The sequence below is a fragment of the Arachis hypogaea genome, chromosome 20 (assembly GCF_003086295.3).
Source record: "Arachis hypogaea cultivar Tifrunner chromosome 20, arahy.Tifrunner.gnm2.J5K5, whole genome shotgun sequence".
In the NCBI taxonomy this organism is placed as follows: Eukaryota; Viridiplantae; Streptophyta; class Magnoliopsida; order Fabales; family Fabaceae; genus Arachis; species Arachis hypogaea.
This window is the reverse complement of record NC_092055.1, coordinates 143,563,550-143,576,795: the sequence shown is the minus strand read 5'-3', so window position 1 is coordinate 143,576,795 and position 13,246 is coordinate 143,563,550. Positions and strand designations below refer to the sequence as shown.

The 13,246-nt window shown below is 27.5% G+C and overlaps 1 protein-coding gene across 2 annotated transcripts; it reads left to right on the top strand.

Annotated features, from left to right (window-relative positions):
* Window positions 1-10,292: 10,292 nt before the first annotated feature.
* Window positions 10,293-12,281, top strand: LOC112784287 (cold-regulated 413 plasma membrane protein 1). 2 transcript variants are annotated; one of them, XM_025827439.3, is made up of 5 exons: window positions 10,293-10,678; window positions 10,759-10,866; window positions 11,131-11,201; window positions 11,827-12,080; window positions 12,241-12,281. In XM_025827439.3, exons 1-4 carry the CDS (start codon window positions 10,485-10,487, stop codon window positions 12,078-12,080), a joined length of 627 nt encoding a protein of 208 aa, XP_025683224.1. In that variant the 5' UTR covers window positions 10,293-10,484; the 3' UTR covers window positions 12,241-12,281. The 2 variants fall into 2 exon arrangements, with proteins under 2 accessions (XP_025683224.1, XP_025683222.1); XM_025827437.3 differs by having other exon boundaries at window positions 10,295-10,678; window positions 11,827-12,281.
* Window positions 12,282-13,246: the final 965 nt, after the last annotated feature.

The following is a 13,246-nucleotide window of genomic DNA, read 5'->3' as shown; positions in this document are numbered from 1 at the left end:
TTTATTTTTAATATATATTTTATAATAAAAATTATTTAATAGCTGATTTTAGTATATATTTATTATCATATTCATTTTCTATGTATGTCTACCTGGAAAAAATTTGAATGAATGTTAGGGGTGTCCGCGGATCGGATTGGATATGGCCGAAAATTCGATCCGATCCGTATAATTTCTATCGGATCAGATATGATATCCGCACTTTTTAGTGCCGGATCCGATCTGTGCGGATCGGATATCGGATATATCCGCATAATTAAACCTTCTCTTTTTAATCATATTTCTATGTAAAAGAATTCGATAAAAATTTTTCTTTCATACTTTTAAACTTATTTATTCCTAAAATATTTTTAATCAAACTCTCTCTAAATAACAAAAATAAAATAATATAATATATGAATAATAATTACTAATTAAAACATACAAACAAGTAATATAATACCAAACATATATATATTTTTTATTTTTTAATTATTATAGTGCGGATCGGATACGCGTATATAGAACAGATATCCGCGATTTTGCGGATCGGGTTCGATCCGATCCGATTAATTTGCGAATCGGATTATATCCGTAATTTTCGGATCGGATGCGGACATTTACCGCGGATCTGCGGATACGATCTGATCCATGGACATCCCTAATGAATGTACTCTCAATATGACTTGTTGTAGAAAGTGAAAAGTAAAATTTGTGTTTGTGTACAGGAATTTACTTTTATTTGAATGCATGCTTGATTGGTTTTTGTTTTTTGCCCTTTTGATCGGGTTGATAATGAAGGCGAGATGTGGTGTGCATATAATCATGATAGCAAGTTGAAGACTTGAGAAATAATGTTTAATTAATAATATAATTTACACAGTTGTAATTTTTTTAAGCATTATTTACAAGGATTTGGATTCAACGAACCTATCTCACTTCTTTGCAGCCACGATTTTTAACGTTTTATGTATATATATTATCTTAGTCTTTTATTATTAATTAGATCATTCATAATAACTTTTTTTTTCTAATATTTCAATTTGGTGAAAGAGTAGAATTATTTTTTTCATAATAATATAATATAATTTGACCGAAGAAATTAAAGGATAATATTTTGATTAATATTTGAACAAATTTGACCAGTTAAAAAACAATATAATTAATTAGGATTTATATTCAATGTTCATTTTCATTTGGTAGATGATTTTAAAAGCTTCTAAAACGTTACCATCAATCATATTTAGGTTTAGTGAATTTTGGATGTTGTGAAACATGATATACTCGTTTTTCATTTACATTGTTTCTTTTGCATTCGTTGCTTTGCTTTATTTTGGAGTTGTATGTGGAGATGCAAGTTGCCAATTGGGTGATACTTGATTGCTCAAGCTAAGGATTGCTTACGTGGCTGCTTCTGATTGGTAATGCTAGGGAAACAAAAAAAACAGCCAAAACTTATCTTATTTAGCATTCATTAATTGTCGTAACGATTAATGAATGCTAAATAAGGCAAGTTATAGTTATTTTTGGCTGATTTTTTTTGTTACCAAACATTTCTTCTGCAAAATTATGGTGGCACACGTACGTGGATTTATTGTTTTCTTAAATAATGTTTTATATGATTTTATAAATAAGAGATTATAGTTTAATTTGTAAGATTAATTGAAAAAATTGAAAAAAAAAATTATATTTGTCTTGTAATATAACAGTTTTAAAAATAAAGAGAGAATTATAACTTATAAATAAAACATTTGAATATAAAAATTAAAAAATAATAAACATATAGGCTCCACATATAAGATGAATAGTATCGAATTTTGTCTCTATATAATATATATACTATTAAAACCAACCATATAATATAGTATATCATTGTCGTTTTTAATTACAACTATATTTTTAAGGGTATTACTGCATGCTACCAAGTGCACAAAAAGAATACAAAAAACTGAAATGTTTTTCTAATAGAATAAAAAAAGATTTTGATGTTTCCTAATAATATTGAATACACACAAAGTTATTTTTTCTATTGAAACTTTGTTTATATATTTTTAAGAATTACCTTTTATAAACTTGTTATATATAGCATAATTCTATTTCTGTTCTTTTCAATTTTTGTTTCTTAAGATTCATCACTATCTCATTTTCTTATTCAAAATTTTTATTTAATTATAAATTAGTATATCCTTATTCTATGGAAGAAGTGTAGAAATCATTTACTATTCTCTCATTTAATTAATTAAGAATTTTATAACTAATAGGATCTTAAAACATAAGAGTGTCGGGTGCATGATGTTGGACTACTGAAAGAGAATATTATTAAATGAATGTATTCATTAAACTTATCTAAACAATTTTCTAATAATTATAAAACCAAAATTCATCCCAAGTCAAACATTGTCAATTGTCAAATATTTCTTCTCATATAACGCTAGTGACTTAATTCAAGCATTCTATTTGTCAATATTATAAGTATTGCCGTATTTGGGTAATCTTAATTCTTAGCTTACTTCTTCACGTTTTCAAATGTTCAATTTTTCATTTTTTCACAATTTTCCCGTGGAAATAATGGCACGTGCATTTTATTAATTGAACTTATTTAGCCCGTTGTTCGGGTGTATTAAATTGGAACCTATTGCCATGTTGACTATCCTGGGTGACTATGTCATCCTTTAATTTGTATAACTTTGAAAAAAAGAAAAAAGGGTTAACAATTTAATAGAAGACTAAAACTCTATTTTTTATTACTAACTAAAGCAAGCCATCTTAATTTACTGTTTCATACGCTTCCTTATTCCAATAATATTATTATAAAGAATGAAACTTCCGTTATTTTTAAGCTACCGATATACTAATCCTTCAATTAATATCTTAATGATACTATAATAACATACACAAATACTATATATATTAAAATTAATCAATAAAATTAATTACTAATATATTTATATATAAATATATATAATTTAATTTATTTTAATACATATATATTTTTTAATATATATTTATATTATAATTAATTTTAGTGATTAATTTTAATATATACGTAATTACCTAACATAGTGGATTAACATGTATGGTTAAGAATGATACGGCACAATTATACGCTGCATAAAGGTTTTTAATATATAATAATAAAGAGTGATATTTTAAATAAATTGTTTTTTTTTTAAACAATTTTTGTATCAGAAACATTAATTTCTCCTCAAACTCTGTACCTAAAGCCCTCTGTCTTTCACCACCGCTATCTAATAAAAAATTTCAAAAAATATTTAAAAAAAATAATTATGTGATACAAAAATTTTCAAAAATAATGTGGTTCAGTGTATAATAAATTAATAAGTTAAAAAAAAAGAGGAAGCACTGCAATATAATCACCAGGGACCACTGATGCGTAAGATCATCCTCAACCATTCCTTCCAAGATTATGTATATGAGTGTGTGTATATATATATATATGTGTAATCTTGGGTGGAAGGACATTGGTCCCTATCTTCGAACATTGTTATAGTATCTAAATAGTATCGTCCAATTTGTTAAAAAAGAAAATAAAAACTAATATTTAACTTTAAAAATATATAAATAAATAATTTCTAAATATTTAATATTTACCTTATTAATAGATAACTTCGACAAATTCGGCACCAAAGAATTTGCCGAATTTTAATGTGTGTAGTGTGTCCTATACTACACAAGTACACATATATGCATACATGCATGGTAGCTAAATATATATGCAAATACTGCATAGCCAGTTATAGCCACACCCACTTGCATTGCCATAAAAAAGCATTTTTTATGTTCAATATGATGTAGGACAAAAACTTGTTGGGGAACCATGCATGAGCACCAATCAGTCAATCATATAGCTAGGGTGATTCATGAATAATGTGACTTTTATTTGATTATTGGTTTCGTGTGCATGGCTTAAAGAGTATATAAGTTTTTTCCAACAATAGAATCTACATACATTTTCAAAGGTGGATAGTACTTCTAAGAGGAAAATAATTAATGTTTGTAAGAAGTGGATGGATGTGTTTTTTTTTTTTTTTTTTTTTTTTTTTTTAAATTTGGAATAATATCTAATTGAATAGAAATGAGTATATTTTTCAGATAAAATGACAAGAGTGAATGATATAATCACATAATTAACACACAGAGGTCAAGTTGTAAAGTGTGGTACAATATTTGTCTTCATTAGCTGTTGATAAGGACAGTATATACTAAAATTGATAATATTAGTTTAAAATTATGGGTGTTATTGCTATTTACTTTTTAAATAATAATGCTAGAGAATTAAGAGTGTACCAGCGAAAAATCCGCTAAATGTTTTTGGGTGAATCCAAAATCTCTACGTAAATAATGTTTATGTTAGGCATTAGGATGTTTCTTCTACTAAGTATCAGAATATTTCTTTTTCATACTAAATGGATGTTTTTTTATATATTTTATAAATTTTTTTATATACTAAGAATCAGGATTATTGAAAGTTCTGTGATCTCCACCTCTATTTCTCCAACGTATCATTTGGAATTTTAATTTGGGGTGAGAAGTAATTAATATCAAATATTATAAATTAAAAATAAATAAAATTAATTAAATATAATTATAAATTAATTAAGTTGTTTACTTTTTGGCTGATCACCTCTTGGTTCATATATTTTTTTTACTTTTTTTTTTTAATCCTAAATTTCCACCCATTTAAGATAACTCTATAAAAAGTAAAAACCATTACTATGCACTTGTATATAAAGACTAAAGAGTAACTGGTTATTACTTATTAATTGGTTTCAATTTCGAATTAAACAATCTAATAAGCATATCGGATAAAGTAATGTTTCATATATATCAAGCATTAATTAATTCCACATGATTTAAATCACTTACAAGAACCCTTTCATATTATATTGTTCCTGGTATAGGGGTAATAAGAATAGAGGAATAATGTTTTTGGCGTGACATTGTGTTATGAATACAATAATTATGTATAAAATGGAGTAGTAATAGGAGTAATGTGATTAAATTATTAGATTTAATTAATGAATGATACTTTAAAGGCTAATAGCATTTTCAAATTGTTAAGTAGTTTAGTATTTAATTTGTGTCTATCTTTCTAGGGTCGGTAAAATTCTTGGCTCTGAGCCACGGAATGCGACAAAAGCTAACATGGTCAGAATTCAGATCAAATATTATCATCTTGCTTCCTCCTGAAAAAAATATATATTCTAAGAGAATTGGGTGATCATTCTCTCGTGGAGCACGCAATCCATAAAAAAAATATATATTCCTAACAAAATTGGTACATTATTTGAATGTAGGTTAATTGCGATTGGGACTGAAAGTGTCATCTTCTTTATTAGATGTGTTATTAAATGTTTGTTTGGGCAGAGCTAGGTTGGTTTCTTAAAGGAAACAAAAAAAAAAAAAAATATTAGGTACTAGTATAAGAGTTTAATTTTATAAATATCTATTATTGTATAAAAATATCTTCAAAATCGTACAATAATTATTGAGTTGCTAAAAACATCTAATAAAACAGAAAAAATACAAAGCATTTTTTTTTAAGAAATTCTTAGAGAATTATTTTTTTTTTCGGTCAATATTAATTAATTTTTTAAAATTAATTTTTATTTTAATAAATCTTAAATTTTTAATTCTAATTAATTATATAAACCTAAATATTAAAGTTTGTTATATCTAAAAAATAATTCTTTATATTTTTTATTTTAATTTTTTTAAAATTTTCTTTTTATTTCTTTTTTTTCTTTACAATACCACAATTTCATCCATGGTTGACTATTTTCCATTCACCCATTGCTGTTTTTGATTGTTCTAAATTTTAAAATTTAAAATTTAAATTAATTTTATTTTTGTCTAAAAATTAAAATTAATCTCTCATTTAAAAAGATTATTAAAATATAAGTAGTAGCATTATTTCAATTATTGTTGATGAAAAAAATAATGACTTAAAATGCATGCAATTAGTGGCTAATTTTTTTTTATATTGTTTAAATATATGTGTAATACATCATTATTGGAAGATTAGGTGTTTTTTTTTATATGGTGTTTTATTTAAATCGGACGGTCCGATTTGTTTGAAGAGAAAAATAAATTACAAATCGGAGGGTCCGATTTGTTTGGAGAAAAAAATAAACTACAAATCGGTGGGTTCGTTTTGCATTTTTTATTTGTTTTTATTTTTTAAAATAAAAATCGGACGGTCCAATTTTAACATTAAAAAATTTTTTATTTTCGAATTCACAAATCGGACCGTCCGATTTGTGATTGTTTGTTTGAAAAAAAAAAATAAAACAAACAAATCGGTGCATCCAATTTGTACATTCCATATCAATGTGAAACACACTTCTACTCACAGCTTCTTGTTATATACTTCTCTCTCCCACATAAAAAATAACAAGCGGCAATTAGTTGATTTGAAACCACTGTCCAAAGTCCAAATCCTTTTCATGGTACCTTTTAAATTCTTAATAATATATGAGAATGAAGGATTTTATTTTATATTGATCAATGACTAATGACTAATGGATGTTTGAAGGGACATTATAATGCGCATAGTTGGTGATGATGACAGTATAATTCGATAAACAGTAAAGCTAGACAACTAAATAATCTTTTAACCAAATTATTGCAGCTGTTTTGTTTTTTTCTCCTTCTCAGTCGTATGCATTTCTTTTGTTTTTTTTTTTTTTTCTTCGCTTCCTTATTTTCGTCATCATCACCCTCATTTTCTCTCTCTCTTTCTTTTTTTTTTATTTTCATTCTTTTCTTCCTTCTTTATTATGATCATCATCACCATTATCATTATCATCATCATTATTATATTCTTTTTTTTAATTAAACATCACAGTTAATTTAACAAAAACACAAATACACTATTTAATTATAAATAAATTTTTTTTTTATAAATAACACATACATTTTTTGTAAATAATATTTAAATTTTTGATAAATAATTAACAAAAGAAATCTTTAAATTTAAGACCGACTCACTTAATCAACAAATACATTTTAATGTATTTTAAATTTAAAAAACATATCAAATTATTATAAAATAATATAAGAATAACTAAATCATTTATATCTTAGTTTAATACCACATAATCAATTTAATAATAACAAAAACATATAATTTGGCTAAAAATGTTACAGAAATCTTTAGTAAATAATACAAGAAGTTTTTAAAAAATCACAAATTTAAAATCTTAACTCACTTAATTAACAAAATATATTCAAAAATTTTGAAACAAAAAATACATCAAATTATTACAAATAACAAAAGAATTACTAAACTTCTTATATATTAGTATCACTTAACTAGTTTAATGATAAAAAAAAAAAGTACATTATTTAATTAAAAATGACATGCAATTCAAAATTTTATGTGTCGTCATTAAAATTTTTTTATGTCAAAATAAAAAACGTCCTATGTCATAGTTAAAAGATTTTGGTGCTATTTATATCAATTAAAACTCTCTCATTCCTCCTCTTTTTCTTCTCGGTCATCTTCTTTTTCTTTTTTTTTTTCTGTCTTCTATTTTTTTAGTTTCATCACCTTCTTCTTACGTATTCTCATAATTCTTATTTCACCTTTTTAACAAAAATCTATGTTACAATTAAAAAATTTCAGTATCAAAATTAAAAAATTTTTTGTGTGACGATTAAAAAATTTTGGTATTATTTTTTTGATAAAGTCTATACAATTTAAAATTCTTTTTATCCTATTCTTCTTCTCATCATTATCGTCTTCTTCTTCTTTTTTTTATTTTTTTTTATTTTATCTTTTCATAATTTTTTTAATAAAAAAAATACTGCAATAATTATCAAGAGACAGAGGAGAAAAAGAAATAAAAAAAAATACATGCATTAACGACAATAACAATAACAAAAAAATAATAATAAAAAAGAAATATGAAAAAAAAAGAAGAAACGTAAAAAAAATATGTGATTTAAATATACGTTATATGGGTAATTTTTGTTAAATTTAGACTAATTTAATTAAATTTTATTAATAAAAATACTTAAATGTATAATGAACCTATTTTATAAAATTACATATTTGTATTTTAATTCTAGAATAAGGTATTATAGAAACCATTCCACCTGCTTCCTAATTGCCTATTTTGGATTTGTATGACTTCTGAAACTGGAATCTTTTTTTTCGTCATTTGTGGTGTCTGTAAGACTCAAACCATCTTTTCTTCTCTCCTCTTCGATAAATATTTTTCTTTGGAAATATAAAAATAAAAACGATGAGATCGGTTGTATTTTGCATATATATACTTATTAATTATTATGCCTGTGTTATATATAAATCGTAATTTTTTAACCCATTTACACTTAATTTATTAGGAGAGATTTAGAGATTTTTTTCAAGTTTTGTAAATATATATATAAAATTTAAAACATTACTGGTTTAATTAAAATGTTTATTCGAATGTATTGAATTGAATATATAGTTGACTGAAAAAAAAATCAAATTTTCTTTTAATTTGCAATACTTCAAGACATGCATGTGTTAATAAATCCAAATATTGATATTTGTAATTTGTCTCCTCCCCCGTGCTTCCTTTTTTCTTTTTCCAAACAAATTAAGACATTGTGGACCATGCATACAGATATAGGACATTAAAAGAAAGAGACAAATTAAATAAAGTATGAAAGAGAAGAAAATTCAAGAAAACAAAAAGAAGTTATATACATGCATGTAGACACGGATAGAGAAGAGTGAAATTCCTTACATCTAATGTTAATAAGTAGGGGTGTGTATGACCCAGTCCGGTTTGAAGATTTGGTCTGGTTTCAAATACGTTAGGAGCTATTTTGGTGTAATTTTATTGAGTCTAGGGTCGGGTAAGGGTCTCAAAAATAGACTCGATCATTATATTGGGTTGGATTTGGGCCATAACTCGGGTCACTCGAAGTCGGTCCGGTGGTCCGATCATCATACACATTTAATATTTTGTATTATTAGTAATAGATGAAGGTTATTCTTACGTGGAATTTAAGTATTGTAAACCTTAATATTTTGTGTTATTAGTTATTATAAGGCTATAAGTTAATGTTTTATGTTTAAAATGCATAAGATTTTAGACTAATGCATAATATTGTGTTATTTATATTGATTTAAATATTTAGTGTATTAGACAATATTAGTATTGATTATGGTTATGCTTTAATTTTAGAGAAGAGTTGATTCTTGTTATATTTTTCTAAGTGAATTTTATCATGTCAAATAATAGTTGGAGTCTTGGAAATTTGGATATTTTCACATGCTAGTTTATAAGAAGGTATCAAGAAAATGTAATGTTAATGGCCCGGTTTTCACCCGATTTTTACCTGATATAATCGTGGCCGGAAAGTGTATAGGTTTCATCGGGTCTAGAGCCGGGTTCGAGTCTAATAAATAGGCCCGGTATATATTTTTGGCCGAATCTGAATCACATCAAACCCGGTTTCACCCGGCCCATACATACCCCTATTAATAAGGACTTCCTGTTTTGTTATCCATGCACACATTTTAATTTAATCCTTCTAAAAACTATTTTGGTGTTTAAAGAGAAGTTAAAAAAATGACTTTTCTCATAATAAAAATTTTTTTATTACTTTTCTCTTAAAATAAGTATTTTTAGAATTAAAAAACCAAATACAAAATAATTTATTTATAAACTACTTTTAATATAAGCATTTATTGTTTAAGCTATTTTTTAAAAAATAACTTAATTAAGTTGTTTACTCAAATTGAGCCTAAATTTTGTCCTTTTTATTTTTTCAAGATATTTTTATTAATTAGAATTGAAGCTAATCCAAAAAATATATATCTAGATATGTTAGCTAAAATAATTCGTAATGTAGCCAGTTAGCCCAATACATAAATGGATCAGACCAACAGTTTATAAAACTTGGTCAATTGGACCTTTGCATTATTGATATCTTTTACCAAACTTGAGAAAAAAAAAAATAAAACGATTGAGATGATAACTTAAATTTGTCGTGTGATGCCAACTAGCCTTAGTTTATATGACATATCTTTCTCTTTCCACTTCAAAGGTCTAGAATTTAAATTTTAAAAATTGTAATTGAAAAAAAATGTGGTAAAAATGTGAAAAATATATAGGTGTATTATGTATTTAGCATTAAGAATTGTTCAATTTATTAAAATATTTAAAATTGGAGTTGTCCAATCTCCTGAAAAAAAAAAAATTGTCGTGTGATGCAGCTCTGAGTGAGTAGTGTGTAATGAAAAAAGAAAAATTTTGTTGTGTGATATATTCACGTGCATATCCATAATCCATATAGAAGAACGTTGAACGTTGTTCTCACTTGTCGCAATTCTTATCGAAGCGGCACCGCATTTATGTGATGACGATGACGATCCAATGGTTGAACTCCACGTGGCAGTTCCTATTCCGAGAGTTTCACACGTGTCAGCGCAGTGCAAAATCAGCTTTCTGTTTTCTGTATCTCACACCAAGAAGGCATAGGAAATGTGGAAGCGCAACAAGAAGAGCTACTTAGCAATGAGGAGGGAATTCGAAGATGAAGCAGCTGAATTAATCGGTTCAGATCTGAGGGACCTTGCTTTTGCTGCTAATAAACTCGCCAAAAACGCCGTTAAACTAGCTGCTGTGTCCGGCGCCGGAGTCACTGTGCTTGAATCCGTTGCTTCCATCGCTGCTATGTATGTATCTCTTACTATTCCCTCTTCGATCGTTCCATATCTCTAACCTAATTATCTAATCGCTAATCACTCATCTGCAGCTATTTGCTGATTTTGGATCGTACAAACTGGAAGACCAACATTCTTACATCACTTCTCATTCCATACATTTTCTTCAGCTTGCCTTCATGGATTTTCGGCTTCTTCAGGTACCTCACCCTTTCTTCAGCTAGTGAGAGTTGTTAGTAGATGAAAGTAGTTAGAATAAGTTAGAATCTGTGCTGAGCTGGCACCTTTTCTGTTATGAATTCTGTTAGCTCAGGTATAAATAACCACTCTCACTGTAATCACGTGTAATTCGATTCATTACAGCTTCAATGCATTTTACTAGATCCATTCGTTTCTCTCTGATTTTTCTTGGCTCTGCACTACTCAGAGCAGCTCTTGATACCTCCTCCTTTTTTCCATTGCAGGGGTGATGTTGGGAAATGGATTGCTTTAATTGCAGTTGTATTGCGACTTTTCTTTCCAAGGCGCTTCCCTGGTATCTACATATATGCTTCAATTTTTCTTATAGCTAGGAAAAATCTGATGTCTCTAAACAAGACACAGAGACAGAGTGAGACACAAAATCATGTTTGGCAGAGGAGACATGACAGAAACAATGTGGCCAAAGATACTTAATTAGTGTATTTTGTGTCCATCCTGACATGAAGGACACAGAAACACTTACAAGGGATACAACTTATTTTTTATTTTTTCTTTCATTATTTTTGTTAATTTTTTATAATTATATTTTTTATTATTATATTTTTTATTTCAAATTTTTTGGATGAAAAAAATGAGAATAAATTGGATTTTCATAATTTGTTCTAATTTATCACCAAACAAAATACAAGAACATAAAATTTTCTGTCTCTGTCCATTAGTGTTTTGTCCTGTTTTGTCCTGTCATGTTCTCGAAAACAAAAGCGGCCTAAATGCTGATTAAGTTGTATGCTACAGTATTTATTTTCTTTTCCCTGTAGATTTTGTCGGTATTCTTTTACTTGCTTGCTTGCTCATTCGCTATCAGAAGAGAAATTAAGATCTATGAAATATTTTCCATGCCATGGCAATTAGAAAGTAGTAGTAACTAAGTAACTAACTTGTAACGGTTGATATTGCAGAATGGTTGGAACTTCCTGCTGCTTTGATTCTGCTCGTTGTGGTAGCTCCAAGTCTGTTTGCAAGCACCGTTAGAAACAATGCAGTAGGGGTGATAATATGCCTTGCCATTGCATGTTACTTGCTGCAAGAACATATTCGCGCTTCCGGTGGTTTCAGAAACTCCTTCACCAAACCTCACGGCATATCCAATACGTTAGGAATAATCCTTCTGTTGGTGTATCCTATCTGGACGCTCGTGCTCTACATTCTATAGGTACAAACATAATGTATGTGTAGCAGCAAATTTGGTCTTGTTTAATGTGTCATGAGTGAGAAGCAAGTTGAATTTTGTTGTTGTTAATGTTTGTTAACGTATCTAGAGATTAGAATTCCTTGCCATTGTTTATGACTTTTGCTTTTGCATGTCCTTGTAGTTTGGATGCGTATAAATGATGAGTGAATTCGCGTATTCAAATATCGTTCATCTTTCTTGATTCAGCAACATTTTATTCCTTGAAAAAGAATGCAATATTGCTACATAGAAGGTGAATTGACACTGAACATGAAGACTCAAAATGTGACATAGCTGCAACATTTTCAGATTCTGTATCTCTCTCTCTTTGCTAAGTGTTCTTGTGGTGCTATTAACATCATCCTTAGTTTGTAGTGTGAAGATAACATTAGGGATGTGTTTGGTTGACTAATAAAAATGGGATGGACAATTTTTTCGATAATTTCTTGACCCATAAATAAAGTTTATTTATAAAAATATGCATCGTACTTTTACCTCTTAATCAAACATAAATATAGGGGTGAGCACAGGTAGCGGGTAACCAATTATCCATCCGAATCCGAACCGAATCAATTAAATTGGTTTTGAAACCAATGAATAATTGGGTTCAACTCAAACCAAACCGATGATCTTTGTTAGTGATTGGTTCGGGTATCGATTCTGGGAGTGGGTATCGATTCTGGGAGTGCGGAATCCGAATCAACCCGCGAACCCGATCATATATTAATTAAATAAAAAAATAAAAAATATATATATGACTTTTTCATTAGACAGATTATTCATTATTAATATGTTTGGATTTTAATGGGTTTAGTTTTTAATGTATTTGGTGTTTAAATGTTTGGATTATTTCTATTGATATTACATGTTTATTATATTTGTTGAATTTTTAAGATAAAAATTTGATTTTTTTTTATGAATTTCAAAGTTATCGGATAATTAATTACCGGAACCGAACAAATCCGTTCTTTATTAGTTTGGTTTGGTTCAGATACATATACAAAAAAACACAAATTCGATCCAAATCGAACCAATTATATTTTGATCGGTTCAATTCTAATTTTACCATGAACTCGAACCAAACCGATCCGTGCTCACCCCTATGTACATACTCTCTAGGAGTTTAAGTGTTTATCAGTTTATGAAAA